This window comes from Tenrec ecaudatus, chromosome 12 (assembly GCF_050624435.1).
Source record: "Tenrec ecaudatus isolate mTenEca1 chromosome 12, mTenEca1.hap1, whole genome shotgun sequence".
Taxonomy (NCBI): Eukaryota; Metazoa; Chordata; class Mammalia; order Afrosoricida; family Tenrecidae; genus Tenrec; species Tenrec ecaudatus.
The window spans coordinates 25,158,407-25,175,477 of NC_134541.1; the positions used below are offsets into that span (position 1 = coordinate 25,158,407).

A 17,071-nucleotide genomic window follows, 5' to 3' on the forward strand; every position below is an offset into this window, starting at 1 on the left:
AGGGGGGAGGAGGGAGGGAGGGAGGGAGGGAGAGAGACAGAGAGACAGAGAAAGAGAAGGGGAGAAAGAAGGGGGGAGAGAGAACAAGAGAAGTGGCTGACACACACAACTGCAAGAGAAACATGGACGTCTAAGACAAACCGGCAGAGAGCCCCTGAGAGGGGGGCTGATGTGACAGAGAGGAGCAGGCAGAGCCACTGAGTGGGGGACGAAATCCCCACACCACCCTGGGCTGCTTCCTAAGACAAGGGCTGATTGGGATTTTATGAAAGAACAGACACATGAATGGAAGCGGCCGCTTGGCGGGGCGGAAGGAGGCTGAGGCAGCGGCTGGCATTCCGGCAACAGCAAGGGAGGCAGGCGGCCATGCCACACGCCACACACATCGTATCCCACGTGCCACACACATGAGGCATCGCAGGTCCCACCACACACACACACACACACACACACACACACACACACACACAGGAAACCCGTACCAGATACGCCCCACATACACCATTCACACCAAACATGCATACACACCACCCACACGACACGCACGCTGTGCCAAATGCACCACCTAAATACACACCATGTTATAGGCACGCTACCTGCGTGCCATCTACATATCACATGGACCATACACACACAGCAGCCATACAACCATGCAACACACACACACGCACGCACACACACACAAAGATAAAAAAATTAAGTCCCAGGAAGAAGAGGGGAGGAGAGAAATAGGGCATAAACATAGGAAAGAGGGGACCCGTGTGCACCTCTTTCTCTCTGTCTTACAGACACATGCAAGCATCACATCCCCCAGAAAAGGCCAGAAGGGGGAGGCAGAGCAATAGGATGTGCGGTAGGATGCCCTGCCCTGTAGGGGCCCATCCTGCTGTGCTGGTGCTCCATCTACCCTGCTGTTGCTCCCCCTGCCTTGCTCTCTCCCACCTCCCCACTGCTTCTTGTGCCTCGGTTCAGCATCTCCTCCAAAGGACAGCCCTCCCTGGCCTCGGACAAGCTCAGGAACCCTGCCTCGGCTCCTGAAACCAGGACCTTCCTACATCGATTCTGTTCCTGGGGCACTGAGGGACATGACTGGGTAACACGCGTACACACACACACACACACACACACACACACACACACACACACACACACCCCAGGGCAGGGTCAGAGCTCACAGGTGCAATGGCGTTTCAAGGTCTGCGTAAAAGCCCAACTGGCAAGCTTCAAGGATCTGTGTGAAAGGAGCGAGCCGGGAGGGGAGTGGAGGGAAGGCGAGGGGCAGGAGGGAGGGAGAAATGGAAAAAGCACATCCGGATCATCCAGATGGTGGTGTGAGGGGCAGGCAGAGCACGGGGCAGGCAATGAAGCACCCGGGCCGTGTACACTCACACACACTGAGTAGACACCCCTCTGAGTAGACACAAGCCTGTACACACACAGCCAGCGCACAGGCTGCGGGACAAGGACAACACAGGTGGGCAGGATGGATGCCCTAGTGACAGGTAAAGGTGGGTGGGATGGAGAAGGGACATGAGCAGGTGCACACACAGCCCAGCCCAGAGCAGAGGCTCAGGAGGTATTGACTGACCAGGAAAAATAAGCATGGTTCATAGTGAGAGGGCCAGGAAAACACACACACACAAACACACACACGCACGCACATGCACACACGATCAGCTGCTGAGTGTTCAAGCAAAACCCAGGATGAAAAACAAAAGACGCCAGAGCTGCAGAAAGCCGACAGGCCGGGAGGGGGCAGTGAGGAGCACAGGCTGGCGCCGCCACATGCCTGCCGCCAGCAGAGGGCAAGAGGCGCAGACCCCATACAAGAAGCCGGACCACCTCACCTCCCTCGCAACACACAGGCATAAAGACCAAAAGGTGTCTGGGTGTGTGAATGAGTGAATCCGATCATCCAAGAGGGAGTGAGAATGAATGAGCGGGTAGGGTTCCAGAGAAGTGGAAAATCCTGCTGGCGTGGATGAAGATGGACAGAGCAAGAGCCGGAAAGAGGGGATGAGACACAGATGCACGCCCACGTGCTCACATGAAGAAGAGAGACCCCGGGAGGGCAGAAGGGGCAGAGGACACACAGCTGCTGGAGGAGCATTCGCCCAGCCTGGCACGGACAGGTGCTCAGCACAGCTGCTGCCCAGAAGCCTTTCAGGAGCCCATGGCAATGATTTAACATCTCCTAACATGAGAAGGGCAAAGAGGGCTTTCAGCTAAAAGAAACTGCTTTCATAGGTAGTACTAATAAATTCATCTGTACACTCCTGCAGCCGTAGAATATCCTTCTGGTGTACATCCCCCCACACACACACACACAACATGCCACACAGACCACACACATGTGAGGTGCAACACTGGGGGCAGAAACCAATGTAATTGTGGAGAAAGGAGGAGGAAGGAGGTTGTGGAAACAGACGGACCTGGGACAGAGGGACAGGCAGTTACTCAAGCAAGTGTGCCGACACAGGTACATGGGTCTATTGCAGTCTCTTTAAGGAGACTTGACTGCACGAATGGATCCAGGTCTCACAGGCTGGCATCCCAGAGGGTAAGTGGGTGAATGAAGGTCCAGCAGAGACAGACAGAGGCCAGGGGAGGCACAGAGCAAGCAACAAACAGATGCCCACTTCCTACCTCATGGCCCAGTCCCTGAGTCACGGAAGAACACCTTTTTTTCAACAATGAACTCATGCCTAGAAACCAGAATTGGAAGGCGAGGGGGCTGCAGACACCAGACAGAGGATAGGGCCCAAGCTGTCTTGTCTGCAGGAAGGGACGAGGGCCCAAGTGTGTGGGCAGCTCTGGCTTCTGTCCTTGAACCAAGGCCCAGCGTGAGGAGTCACAAGACGAGGAGCCACGGGTGTTTTGAAGAGTCAGGAGGAGTCTGCCAGGCTGCAGTGAGGGCACCAAGGGCATTCCCAGGTGCGGGAACAGCCTGGGCAAAGGCACAGAGGTGTGGGAGGCCCAGTGAGTGCAGACTCCAACCTGCAGGCAAGGATCGGATTAAGGAAGACCTGGGAGTCAACTTGGAAGGGGTCCCCTGGATTCCTCCTGAGCCAGTAGGCAGCCGTAGCAGGGTCCTGAGCTGAACAGTGCCCAATGGCTGTATGAACAAGGATATGGTGGCGGGAGGGGAATAAAGACCTTCCGCCCCAGCAGGCTATTAGCCAGAGGCACTGAGCCCAAGCCAGCAGCAGCACCAAGGCAGGTGAGGAGGGCACCTCAGCTGTTGGGGATCAGCTGGTACAGCTGGGGTACGAAGATTCAGCTGGTAAAGATGAAATGGGGAGGGGGAGTGGGAAGGGACGGGGACAAGCAGGGCTGGGGCAGGAACAGGTATCCCTAACACAGAGAAAAAGGGGAGAGGGACAGGAAGAGAGAGAAGAGACTGACCGAGGGAAGGCTGGAGAGGTACAGATAGGTATAAATGAGCACACCCAGATGGGCTGAAAAGCGGACACGGGATCGGAGGGCAATTGGCCAGGGATGCAGCCTCTCTCCCAAGCCACTCGGAGAGTATTGTCCGGGGAATGCAGACTCGACCCTGGGACTTGGCGTCTGTGCAGCACTCCCAGCCACCTCGGCCATACAGGTCAACAGTGGGAGCCCGTGGGGGCTGGGCTGGTGTGCACGGCTTGCTCCACTGAGTCCCTGCACACGTGGGCCCAGTTGGAATGGTCAGCGTCGTGTCCACACAGACATACATGCTGCCAACACATGTGCCCACATGAACCCACACACATTGGTGCTTGACAGTCCCAGGAGACCCATGAATACCCATACCTCCTCCACCTACCCCACCCTCCAAGGGCAAACCTGAGACATGTCACCGACTCACATAGCCACCTGCTGGACCCATGCACACGCACGGGGTCTGGAGGCCACGCCCGCCCGGACATGGTGGTCTTGTGAAAATGATCCTGAACTCAGAAGCATCAGTTGGTAAGGAAGCAGCGCTGTTCGGGCGGGAGCCGACTTGGACAGTGTGTGTGATTTGATGTAAAATTAAGGTGGGGCTTACCCCGCTGCTGTCAGGTTGATACCGACTCACAGTAACCCAATTGGACCCCACAGAACTGTCCCACAGCGTCGTCAAAAGCTGTGGCCTTACCTCTTCCTCCCAGGCAGTCACTGCATGGCCAGGGAGCCTTCCTTTACCTCTAAACCCACCGCCGCCAAGGGGTCACCATAACCCGACATGGGCATTCTGAGACAGAATCTTTCCGGAGCAGACCCCTCACCTTGCTCTTCAGAAGCAGCTGGTGGGCTTGAACCACCAACCCTGAGATTAGGGACCCAGCATTTAGCCCACAGAACCTCCAGGGCTACTTCAGCCATAATTCATACCCTCAATCCATGATCTCCATGCCGGCCTGGCAGTGCTGCTGGGTCACACAGTGTCAAGAGCCTCTCCTAGTCCCCTCCTGTGCGCTAGGGGTCTTGGGTTTAACCTGCTGGGTCTGGCGTACAAGCAAGGCTGGGCATGGGCTATGCTCACTCCCCCACACAAGCACAGGCATGTACACATGGCCCCATGCTGGTGTTGTCACCATCATCTGGGGAGCCCTCCAGCATGGGACAGCCAGGACACAGAGCCTGCTCCTTCCCTCCCGGCACACAGTATGTGCTCAATGAACCACCGGCCAACCACTGAGGTCTGTTCGTGTTTAATCAGACAATATGCAAAGTATTTACAACAGATCCTAGGTCCTTCCCCGCCACCCAAGCCTGGGCCATGGAATGTGGGACCCCAAAGTCTTGCCCAGAGCTGGGGGGCGTCCCCCAGGCCTCTGCATAGTCATCTGAAATCTACAAAACACTGTTGTTTTTTTAAAAAAAGAAAAGATCAATATTAAGACACCTTGAACCAAGGGCCTTGGGCAGTAGTGGGGGCAGGGGGTGTTGGAGAGCACGCTGGGGTGAGCGCACCCAGATTGGACTAGGACGGATGGGAGAGGACTTGGTAATCAACACGTAGAAGAGGAGAAGTCAAAATTTCATAGGCAGGCACTGCTTGGCCTCCCTTCCCCACTGGAGGGCCTGGCTGGCTCAAGAAGCCCAGGCAGCGGGAGTGTTATTGCTATGGTGGGGGCCGTGGTGAAATGTACATGTCAGGGCGACTGCGTAGGGGCATTTTCACATGTTAAATATGGACACACATGGAGGCACACGCACATACACACACACACACACACACAGGGGCCCTGGCAAGATGCCCACACACTGTCAGCCAACCCTTTTACAAAGGGGCACATCAAGGACCCAGGAAAGGCCACCGCAGATGCTGAACAGCAGAGCCATGGCCAAGACAGTCTCCAGATGGCCCTAGGGCTGGACTCGCTCCGAGCTAGGTGCCGGGCAATCGTGAGGTCATGGTCACATGATAAGGGGCAGACACTGCAGCCCCAAGAGAGGTGGGGGTGGCCTGAGATCACACAGCCAGGCCTGGTGCCCGGCAGTGGGCAGCCTCATCCCCTGGGTCCAGCCTGGCCCTCCTTTCCCTACAAGGGTGTTCAGGGGTGCCAGCTGGGAGAGAACAGAGCCTGGCCTTGAAATGCCATAGGACAAACTGGAGAAAGAACCCCAGGGATCACCCTCCAACCAGGTTAGGGCCTCCCCATCTCTTGGCTCTTCTATATTCTGCTTGATTGCCTCTGGAACCTGAGAGTTCACTACCTCTCTTGGCCAACTAGCTGCAAAGGTCAACCACCACCCACATTCTGATGGAAGGCTCCCTCTCCCTGCATTCTGAGCACATCTCCTCCACTCTCCACCCGAGATGCCCCGCTGAGACCCGCAGCAGGTAATGGCAACACCATTCTCTCTCTGTCGGGCTCCTTGAGTGCCCCCACTGTGTCCAAGAGGCCTCCAGGGACAAAGCTCGTGGTTCCTGAGGAAGACAGCGGGAGTACCAGGTTCTAATCCCACCTCAAGCCTGAATTGCTCTGTGGGCTGGGGCAAGTCACAGACCCCCTTTCTGGACTCAGTTTCCCCATAGGGGCAAGAACTTAGTGGTGATCTCTAAGGGCTCCTCCAGCCTAAACAGGTCAGGATAGAAAGGAGGTAACCACACTACTTGGCATCCACAAGTCCAGCTGAACCTTGGCTGTCCAGCCAGGGTGCAGAAGGGAGAGGGGTGTGGACCCATGGCCCCCACCAACAGATGTCCCAGACACTGGTGGTAGGAAGAGGGGGTGGGGGCAGGCAGAGTTCAGAGGCCCGTCACTCCTTTTTGGAAAGGGTCTTGGGTAGCTCTTGAGACAGAACTGGGTGGGCATGGTAAGTGGAGAAGGGGTCAGAGGTGTGGAGCAGGCAGAGGCTGGGAAAGGGGCCCTTGCCCCAGTCCTTCCAGTTCCTCCTGCCGATACCCTAGAGCTCACGGAGGGAGTGCCGAGAGGAGATGTGGGGCGACAGTCACGGTGCCAGCCCCCAGCCACCTCAAGGGCTGCCCCAGGATCCTACGCCCTTCCAGCCACAAGGAGAGAAGGGGCCTTGTCCAGGGCAATTCAGCCCCACCAAGGGAGCACAGGTGGGTGGAGGGCAGCGGTGGGAAGCAAGACCCTGTGGGAGGTACTGCCCGCCCAGGATCCCAGCTGAGAGTCCAGTCTGGCCCCGGGGGCCTGCTCCCTATAGGTTCTCGCCGGGCTGGTACTGGGGCTCGGTGGACGTGAAGTAGTCCTCCAGGAAAGCCTGCAGGTACTCGAAGGTGTGCCGCTCCTCAGGCTCCTTTCGCCAGCACTGGCACATGAGGTCATGCAGAGACTCGGGGCACTCGGGTGGACAGGGCATCCGGTAGCCCCGCTCTACCTGGTCCAGCACCTCGCGGTTCACCATCCCTGGGGGCAAAGGGAGGCATGAGGAGTTTGGCTTCGGTGAGGAAGGTGTGGGGAGAGCAGATGAGACAAGGACGAGGCTTCCCCTGTTCGGACAGGGCCCTAAGATTGAAAGCACTGACCACAGAGAGAGCCTACAGCCCAAGGCTCAATCTCTTCTGCTGTGCAAGTGGCTGGGAGGAGGTGGCGTCTCCAAGGTGACCCAGGCAGAGGGGTGCTACAGGTACCAAAGACAGGCTCTGGGGCTCCCCTCTTACCAGGGTAGGGCACCCGTCCCTTGGTTGTAAGCTCCGTCAGCAGGATCCCAAAGGACCACACGTCAGACTTGATGGTGAACCGGCCGTACAGGGCGGCTTCGGGAGCCGTCCACTTGATGGGGAATTTGGCACCTAGGGAGAGAGGGAGAGACCAGGATGGCTCATCAGATCCACAGCATCATTCCCCTGTGACAGAGAAAGCAGGTAACGTGCCCAGGGCCTCTCGGGCACCCCTGTCCCCACGCCCCCCTGACCTGCCCACCTTGCCGGGCCGTGTACTCGTTGTCTTCAATGAGGCGAGCCAGCCCGAAGTCAGCCACTTTGCACACCAGGTTCTCGCCCACCAGGATGTTGGCAGCACGGAGGTCCCTGTGGACGTAGTTCATCCTCTCCACGTACGCCATGCCCGAGGCGATCTACAGGTGAACCCAGAGCCTGGCTCAGAGACCACCCCATGCCCCTGCCAGAGGCATATCGTATAGTCAGGGTGGGGAGATCGCCCCCGAGAATGGAGAACCGCACCCCTGCCCACCACACTTCCCCAGGCAGGGAAGGCAGTGTGCTCGCAATGCCGGTGGCATAAAAATCGGCCCTGCGCTCAACAGGAAGAAGCAGCACAGCAGGGTGAAGAGCAGGCACAGGACGAGACGTCGACAGGGCGGTGGGTGGCACGGATGTCTGCCAGGTCCTGCCTGCCACTCTTCTCGGAGCCTCGGTTTCCCAATCTGTCAAATGGGGATGACGGCTGTCCCTCCCCTTCCTTCCCCAGGTTGCGTGAAGACTGAATGAGCCATGCCTACAGGGCACTGCCCACCACAGGCACGCATTCATGTCTGCCGGGCGGCTGGAGGATCTTCACGGAGAAGAAAATCGAGGCCTTGAATCTACAGGGAGTCAGGAACTCCCGATTCCCAGGGGAGGGTTCCTCCCCCTGCACACACGCCCCCAGGAAAGCTGCAGAGCAGCAGCGAGCACCACCGAGCACCGGAGACACCAGGCAGGCTTCCTGGAGGAGAAGCTCAGGAGGCGGGGCCAGGATGAGAGCTGGGACCTGGGGTCTCACAGGCTAAAGGTCTGGGGTAGTGGGAGGGGCTGACTCACCTGAGCAGCCATGTCCACCAGCTGAGGCAGCCGCAAGTACTTGCCTGTCTCCCCCTTGAGAAAGTCCAACAGGCTCCCTAGGCAGAGAGAAATCGCTCCAGCCCCTGCCCCCACTGCCCTCCCCAGGCCTGCCTCCATCAGCAGGCACAGCAGAGAGCCATCTGTGAATAAGGGCCCTCACTCAGAATGGGGAACCGCCTAGGTGACCCTCTACAAGTGGATGAACAAGCAGACAGGGCCCCTCATGCAGTGGGGTTCTGTCACTGGACATCTTCAAGTTGATTACAACCCAGAGCCGCACCACATACAGACAGAGTAGGTCTGGCCCCGAGGGTGTCCCTTGCCATCCATCTACCCATCTTTCTGGTTGGCAGCCAGGTGCTTAAATATTGTGCCACCAAACTCCTATTACAACAGACTAAGGTGCCAGCAATAAACAGAGTGATACCCACCACCACGTGTGGGGTTTGTCGCTGTGAAAAAAAAGTTACGTGTACGAAGCTCTACAATAGATAGAACCCAAACCAACCCACCACCATGACGTCGATTCTGACTCAGAGGCTTTCTGAGGCTGTAAATCGTTCCGGGAGCAGACAGCCTCGTCTTCCCGCCCAAGGAGAGGCTGGTGGACGTGAACTGCTGACCTTACGGTTAGCAGTCCAGCTCTTACCCAGCAGCGCCACCAGGGCACAGCACATCTGAAAAATTGGTCGTGATGCGACTGGCCTATTGAATTGTATAATATGTGGGTTATGTGCCAATAAATCTGGTTTTTGAAATAATAAAAGAGAAATGAAAAGTGGGTCAGCGGTGGGCTGGGGGTGGGGGCTGCAAAGAGGCACAAGGAAGCCCTCAGGGTGACGGAGAAGGCCACACCTGCACTGTAACCAGGGGTACACGAACGTTCACCCGCTAGCACGCATTAAACAGCCTTGCCTGCCGATTAGACCTCAGAGCCGAGTGGAATTCCACCAGCTAATTGACTCGTTTAAACAAAAGCTGAAGGTCAAGGGAGAGACTCCACCTGGACGTGACCGGCCTGGAGGCTTGGAGTCCATCATCTCCGGGACCCAGAATTGACCGACCACTTCAGAAAACCAGCAAACTAGGGACGGCCTAGGATTACAACGGAGAAGGGGGCCATCCTGGCTGGGTTGGACAGGAGCGGACGGGAGAATCTGATTCTACGAAGGTGAATGTTCTGTGTGGGAGAAGCCGTCCCACGGACCCGCCACTGTGCCGACCGCCGCCGGGCCTCTCACCCTTGCTCATGTACTCGGTCACAATGTAGATGGGTTCCTCAGACACCACTGCGTACAGTTGCACCAGCTTCTCATGCCTCAGTTTCTTCATGACCTGGGCCTCCTGCAGGAAGGCCTCTGGCGACATCGTGCCCGGCTTCAGGGTTTTGATGGCCACCCTGGTGGTGCCGTTCCAGGTCCCTGTGGGGAGGGGCACCGGCAGGTTCGCACCAGCCCCCCAGCCCTGTCCCAGAGGCGCCCAGACGCACCCATCTAGGTACCAACAGCTGGTTTGTGACTAGACAAGCCAGAGCCCCACTGTTTGCGGCCACCCCTCAGTGGCTTCTCCGTAAAACAGACATGAGCTCAGCATGCTCCTGAGAGGACTGCTATGCCGGGGTTCAAGGAGTCTCGGACACGTGCTCGAGCCGCACGGCTGCTGTGGGGACTGTGGTGAGGAATGTTCTGGAAAGCAGTGCGCTCAGCCCACAAGATGCGAGGCCGTGGCTTTCGTGGGGCACTTAGTGGTCTCAGGGCCTCTTGACTCTCGGCTCGTCATCAAAGGTGTGTCATGCACTGGCAAAATGACGTGGGACCTGGGTGAGATGCTGAGGGAGGCCTGCAGAACCAGACGTCTCCCGGGAGCCTGCACCCCACAAAGACTAAGGTCTGACCAGCAAGAGTTTAACCTCCTCCTGGGTCTTGATAAACAGGTGCTGGGGTCTGCAGGGGAGCGGGCTAAGGTGAGTCCCATCTAATGCGGCTCGGGCCCTGTTGTCACGGAGATGGATAGACATCCACCTGGCTCTCAGGCCCTGGTTTCCCTGAGGGGTAAGGCGGCAGGGGCAGGGCCTTACCCATCCAGACCTCCCCGAAGCAGCCCTGGCCGAGCTTGACCTCCAGCCGCAGCGACTCGCGGGGGATCTCCCAGGCATCCTTGGCCAGGCCCTGGGTCTGCGGCTTGGACGTGGGGCACACTGTGATGAGGCGGTGGCAAAGGCCATCGGCGTGTTCTGAGGACAGAGGCAGGGACGTGGCGTTCCAGTAAGGCTTCCGATCACACGGCATGTGCAGGACTCACCACGTGCACACACCGGCTGCCCTCAAGGCCAGGCACCTACACCATGCTCACACACACCACACCTCACACAGACCCTTGCAGCCTCGGCGGGCGCACTGACCGAGTCCTGCCTGCCTGCCTTCACCCATTCACCGGGTGTGAAGTGGTGGCCACCTCAGCTGGGGCTGGGAACCCAGGAGGGGAGGAGTCAGGAGCGGCAGGTGTCCAGGTTCCTGTAACTACCTTCCAAGACCACCAGTGTGGCCGATGAGAGTGCAGGTGGGCTTGACAGAGTCCCGGCAGGCTCTCCAGAGGGAGACACTTCACACAGAGGGTAGGTACAGCCTGTGCCGAGGCCCTGGGCGTGGGTCAGGAGTGGTGGGAGGTGCCCGTTCAGACCTCACCCAAGATTTCAAAGTAGCCCGGGGAAGGCTTTCATCAGGGGGTACGGAGTGAACCCTGTGATGTGACCAAATGGGTACAGAGGCCGGGGGACCTGGTGACAGAGTGGGGAGAAGGCGTCTCGCACACCCCGCAGACACACGCCATATAGACACCCCGCATGTGCCCCACACATGGGCCCGGTATACATCTTGCACCTGTGCCCCCCTACACAACCCCCCATGTGCCCCTCATACAACACATCATGCACACACATGGACATGACACACACATACTCCACACACAGGTCCCCAGCACAGGCCCTACACATACACACACACACCCCACACCACAAGCTCCTTCTGCTGCAGTCGGCCCAGACGCCCCTCTCTCCTCCTCCCAGACCAGCCCTGGTGCTGCAGAGACAAGCGACCCCAGCCTCTGCCAGCCCCTTCTCAGCGCTGATGCTCCCATGGTACAGCCGCCCTGAAGCTGGTAGGGGAGAGGGAGGCCAGGGGACAGGGGAGAAGAAGGGGGGCAGCAAGGAGACCCCGTGTGTTCAGAGGGTGCCCCCGCCAGCACACTCACTGGAGTAGTAAGCGACGAGCTGCTGTAGGCTGTTGAACTGGGTGCGGGAGGTGATGTAGAAGCCACCGCTGTCCAGCTTCCGGATCTTGTAGTGCTTCACGTTGAGGCCCTTGGCATTGTCGAAGTCAGACACGGAGAGGCAGTAGGCGCCTGCAGGGCCCGAGGGGAGAGTGACTCCCATGCCGCCACACCGACACCCCCCTCAAGAGCACTGTGCATGGCTGGGCTGCCTTAGCTGCAAGCCTCTTAGCCCCAGCTCAGGGACACACAGACACTGGATGAGAGCCGATGGCCAGAGCCCCTCGCCTTGACCCCCAGGCTCCGGTGAGACCTCTGGACCCTGCGTGTGACTCCAACACATCAACTGCCCTCTCTGGGCCGCAGTTCACCCCTTTGCACAACGTGGGAACTGCCAGGACCTTTGGGGGAGCTCAGTGAGACCACAGAGAAGAGAGAGGTTCAATCAGGGTTTGCTGGGAGTTCTGTGATTACCCCAAGTGGCCGTGTACCCCTGGCCTAACTGCTCTCTTCTCGGTGTCTACCTGTTGGGACACTGTCCCTGCCCCAGCCCCTCATGCAGCTCAGTCCAGGTTTAGGCAAGAGTCAGTAGATGATGAAGGCTGGTGACTAGATGTGAACCAAGGACTTTGAAGGCTGAGCTGGGCCCTGGGGGCGCCTCCCTGCTCCCCTTAAGCCTACGGAAGCTTTGGGCTGGAAGTGTTTGCTGGCGTCCAGCAGGCCTGGCTAGGAGCCTCTGCTGCCCTGAGCCTGAGGTGGCTGGGAGCAGCTGGGAATAAGTGGGACTGGGCCCCAGAGTTGGGGAAGTGGGAGAGGCCCGGCAGCGAGAGAGGGCCTTCCTAGAAGCCTGGCCCGGCAGCCAGAGAGGCCCTTCCTGGAAGCCTGGCCCAGCCTCTTGACCCACAGGCCTTCTTTCTGGACAGCTCCCAGGCAGGAAATCTGATTCATGCTGGGTACATGGAGGCCCACAGAGAGAAAGTGGCTGGTGTCCTGTCACCCAGAATGTCAGGCACAGAGCTAGGACTTGAGCCCATCCCCTGGGGCTCCAAAGGCCATGCCTGAGTAACCGCACTACGTGAGCACACACATGTCATAACCCTGTGCACACGTGCAGGAATTCTGTATCACACAGGGACCTCTCCCAGTCACAATCCACTCCACACAGAAACACACAGACACACACACACACACTCCCCCAGACCTGTCTGTGTGGCATACACACATTCCCATTTCTGCTCCCTTGAGCCCCAGGTCCACAGGAAGCACGCTGGCTTCATCACCATGGCAACAGGGCACCTGTGACCCATTCTCTGTGGGGCTAGAGAGGACCAGGGCCTGCATTCTCCATCTGGGGGCAGGACAGGCGGGGAGTAGAGGCCAGGGCAGCTGGGAGAAGAGCCAAGCCAGGTGCCAGCATCCAGTCTCAGCTCCAGAGGCTCCCGAGGAAGGGGCGGGGAGGGTCTTCTGGACCAGCACCCACCCTGAGCCTCGTGTTGTGTGACCTCAACAAACTGATCACCGTCCCCCATTCCTCACCTCAAGAAACTCAGGCCTCGTGAAAGACCAAGCCTCACCTTCAGCTACACCTCTGCTGCCCCAGATGCCACCCGAACCAAGCACACTCCCTGCCACCCAGGCGAGTGTCACTCACAGCCACCCTACAGGGCACAAGAGAACGGCTCCTTTGGGCTGCCAAGACTTTACATCTTTGCAGGAGTACACAGCCTCCTTCTTTCTCCTGCAGAGCAGCACGTAGGTTTGTACTGCTGACCTTGTGGCTAGCAGACCGATACCTAACCCACTGTGCCACCAGGGATCCTTCCAGATAAACAAAACCGCAAAACCAAACTCACTGCCACAGAGTCGATGCTGACGCACATGGCCCGGCGGGTGGGGCCGAGCTGCCCCTGTGCGTTTCTGCGGCTGTAACTCTGGCAGGAGGGAAAGCCGTCTTTCTCACAGCGGCTGGTGGTCTGGAATTCTGGCCTTGTGGGCCGCAGCACAATGGGGTGGCCAATGTGGCCGCCACTGTGTCCCCGGGCCCCTGCCAAGTAACACCGTATTCCTCAAATGTCCCCCTGCCTTCAAGCCCAGGAGCCCTGGCACATGGTGGCTTCCGCAGTCCGCAAGATCTGCAGTTAGGAACCACCAGGTGCTCTGAGGGAGGAAGACGGGGCCATTCTACTTGTGCCAACAGTTAGGGTCTCAGAAACTGAGGGGCCACGCTAGCCCGCCCGAGAGGGACATTAAGAGTCAGCAACAGCTCAGCGGCAGCGCATCTGTGTGGTCTGGGGTTTGGCGTTTTGTTTTGGCCTGAATCCAGCTGGTAGTGCCATGCGGGAGGCTCGTCCCACGCCGCACCACACAGCAAGCTCCTATGTACCCCACGAGCCCCAGCCCCCGTAGTCCCCAGAAGACCTACCTTTCGTGGTCTCGCTTTCACGCACCAAGAAGGTCCCTCTCGGGTTCTCCACGTTGAGCAACAGCCTCTCTGACTCCCGTCTGGTGATCTTACCGAAGTACCACCTGGGGGGAGTTGGGGGGATGGTGGCAGTGTTGGCAGCCTTGGCTTGCCCTGCCCATGGCACCTCTCCCTGGGGTACCCCGGGGGGCCCAGGGGCAGCTCAGCCGAGATGGTGGAGGGCCAGCGACCAGCACAGGTACTCACTCCTCGGCCTGGATGGAGTCGGAGGGCGCCACGTAGTTGCTGGGGATGTAGCCCGTCTGCCCTGTGCTCAACGAGTGGGCCAGCCACCAGTCTCCCTCTCTGCGTGGGGGCGGGGAGGAAGCACAAGAGAGGGGGCCTTCAGCAATCTTCCTGGGTGCACCCTGCAGGCCCAGGTGGAGCTGGCCCTGAGCTCTGCCCCTCCCTGTCCCAGACACCTCCAGGCCAAAGCCTGCTGTGGACATCGCCAGGCCCGAGACCCCCAACCACAGAGACAGAGTCCCGGGCAAGGAAGGAGTCTGCTTCCCTCCAGGCGGAAGCCCCTGGGCAAGCCAGGAGCCGTTTCGGGCAGAGGCGGGGAGCGCCATCTCTGGGGGCAAGCAGGCCATGGCCGGAGAGAAGGCTCTGGCCTGAGACAGAGGACAGGTCAGGCTTTCCAGGCCTGAGGGCTGGTGGGACCCAGAAAGAGCCAGGGTGACCCTGCTAGGATCGGTGGCCATCCAGGTCCCAGCCCTGAAAACTGCTCCAATGCTTGCTTCAGGGACAGATCACGGGACCCCTCAGCTGGGCACCGTAAGCCGCCTCCTGCAGCTGCCCATCTGCAGGGGGAAACTGAGGTCGGGGTGAGGGCCTGCCCAAAGTCACACAGCTCGCCATGTCGGAGGGGCTCAAGCGGAAGAGGCTCTCTCGCCCAGGGCACTACTACACTGACTGCCCTGTGAGCAGGAGGAGGAGGTGATGGGGACAGGAGGAACTTCCTGCCGTGTGCGGGTCCCCTGGGCCTGGGTGGGAGTGGGGAGGGGGCAGAAGTACCTTTGCAGCCATCTGAATGTGAACCAGGTCTGGCTGGAGCGGGGGTCCAGAGACAGAGGAGGGAGGAGAGAGTGAGAGCCCATCGGGAGAGAAGAGGCAGAGATGGGGGTGATGAGAGGCAGAAAGTTCGAGGGGAGAGGAAGAGAGCCAGGCGGGACTGGGGGTAGGGGGGACACAGGGTGGGCAGCCGGCAGAGGCCTCACATCCAAAGCAGCCCAAGGGGACGGGGAGGAGGGGGGCACCTGTGGGGAATGAGGGACATCACGGCAGGGCAATAGCACCGAACCACCTCCCATACCCACTGTACAGATGGGAAGGCTGAGGCCCGAGAAGCACAGGCCCTTCTTCAAAGTCACACAGCCTGACTCGGGCTCCTGACCCCAGACAAAAGGAATGCAGGTGGGGCTTTCCTGAGCTGTCTTAACCCAAAGCAGCCTTTCTGTCTCTCGCTGGCTGTAAGAAATCAGGCAGGCAAAACAGCCCCTGCCTGCCCCCCAGGCCAGGGACAGAAAGCCCTTGTCCATGTCACACAGTCAGAGGGCAACCCTGAGTCTCTGGCTCCCAGCTCTTCTGAGCCGCCCCTGGCCAGAGGCCTCAGACCAGTACCCAAGGCCCACGAGCAAGTGGCCACACAGCCTGGGTCCTCACTAGTTCCCAAGCCCAGACGCCGGAGGCCCATGGACTGCGGTGCGAGAGCCTGCCCAAGGAAGGGCTTGTGGGGGAGGTTCTGAAGCATGGGGGGGACCCTAACCCGTGGTGGGTGGATAAGCTGGGGTCCCCAGGCCAAGGGGGCAGGAGACAGCTGCAGGGTTACTGCCCAGCAGTGTCCACCAGAGAGCATGCCCAAAGACGCTTCTGGAACGTGGGAAAAGGAGAGACCGCTCTGGACAAACGTGGACATTCACTGCCATCACGTGGATGTCTGCTCATAGTGACCCTCCAGGACAGGGGGGGCACTGCTGCTGAGAGGTTCCAAGACTGTAACTCCTTTCCTCTGGAGCAGCAGCTGAGGGTTTCAAACCGCTGACCTTGCAGTTAGCAGCCCAACCCATCACCACTGTGCCACCAGGGCTCCAGAGGCAAACCTCAGGGGCCCCGACTCCCAGGGACTTGGATGCCAGGTCAGACCTCAGGCTCAGGAGACGGAGGCCCAGAGCTAGTCAGCACGGAGCTCCGGGGGGTCAGGTGCCAGGCCTGCCAATGCGAGGACCCCGCCCAGCCAGTGCTTGTGACTCTACTTCTCCACCTCCCTCCATCCCAATCCAGGCCCATGGGGGCCGGGCTTCCCAGGCTAGACACCAAAAGCCTCTCCCTCATACAGGGCGCCTGGGGGTGGGCCTAGGCCGTAATGAGCTCTGAGCCATGGGGGTGGGCAGGTGGGCAGACAAGCAGGGTAATGCCTGGGGGAGCTATGAGGCCCCGACACCTCCAATGTGAGTGGCCACTAAACCTCCTGGGACCCCTCTTCCTACAAAGGCAGCCCCCGCGCTCCACCCCGACCCACCTCAGCAGGCAAAGACCAGTTGAGTGCTGTGCAAGAGACAGGGCTCCCACCCGACCCCTTGTCCCCCAAATCAGGAGCAACCCACAAAGGAAGCCCAATACATCCAGCTTCTCTGGCAGCTCCAAGCCCATCTATGCTCCCCCAGCCCACCCAGAGGGCAGGAAGATGGAAGGGAAGGGTGGATGGGATGGGCAGGGCAGGGGGGCTACCCTGACGCCAGCGGAAAGAGACAGAATGAGAGGTCTGTGGCTCCACACTTCACCTCGAGCTATGACCCCCACCCCTCGGGGCCCTTCCCACCACGCTGGCGGTGTCTCCCTGCCCCACGGAGACACCGAGCCCTCCTACAAGGGCCAGGGCCCAAACGCCTGCCGCGCCCTCCCAGCTCCGCCACACTTGCTGGGTAACCTTGGGCAAGTCTTTGCACCTCTCCAGGCCTCAGTGTCCTCATCTGTAGCACGGCGTGTGGAGACGCATGCATGAAGTACCGTGAGGCGCGGGGCCAACCACAGGACCCCGCCCGGACAGGCCATGAAGTGTGGTCTGATCACTGGCCGTGCGTCCCGTCCACCAACCGCAGTTGAGGACCCCGCCTTTC

General features: G+C 59.4%; 1 protein-coding gene across 6 annotated transcripts in view; it reads right to left on the minus strand.

Annotated features, from left to right (window-relative positions):
* Positions 1-4,663: 4,663 nt before the first annotated feature.
* The window catches only part of SRC (SRC proto-oncogene, non-receptor tyrosine kinase), a 49,238-nt gene continuing 36,830 nt past the window's right edge, over positions 4,664-17,071 (minus strand). For all 6 annotated transcript variants that reach the window (XM_075528780.1, XM_075528774.1, XM_075528775.1 and 3 more), the window contains 9 exons: positions 14,160-14,258; positions 13,914-14,017; positions 11,474-11,623; positions 10,302-10,457; positions 9,466-9,645; positions 8,204-8,280; positions 7,365-7,518; positions 7,103-7,234; positions 4,664-6,848 (listed from right to left, as the gene is read on the minus strand). In XM_075528780.1, the coding sequence (XP_075384895.1) occupies positions 6,640-6,848; positions 7,103-7,234; positions 7,365-7,518; positions 8,204-8,280; positions 9,466-9,645; positions 10,302-10,457; positions 11,474-11,623; positions 13,914-14,017; positions 14,160-14,258 (1,261 nt within the window). In that variant the 3' untranslated portion in view covers positions 4,664-6,639. The remainder of the gene's footprint in view (positions 6,849-7,102; positions 7,235-7,364; positions 7,519-8,203; positions 8,281-9,465; positions 9,646-10,301; positions 10,458-11,473; positions 11,624-13,913; positions 14,018-14,159; positions 14,259-17,071) is intronic.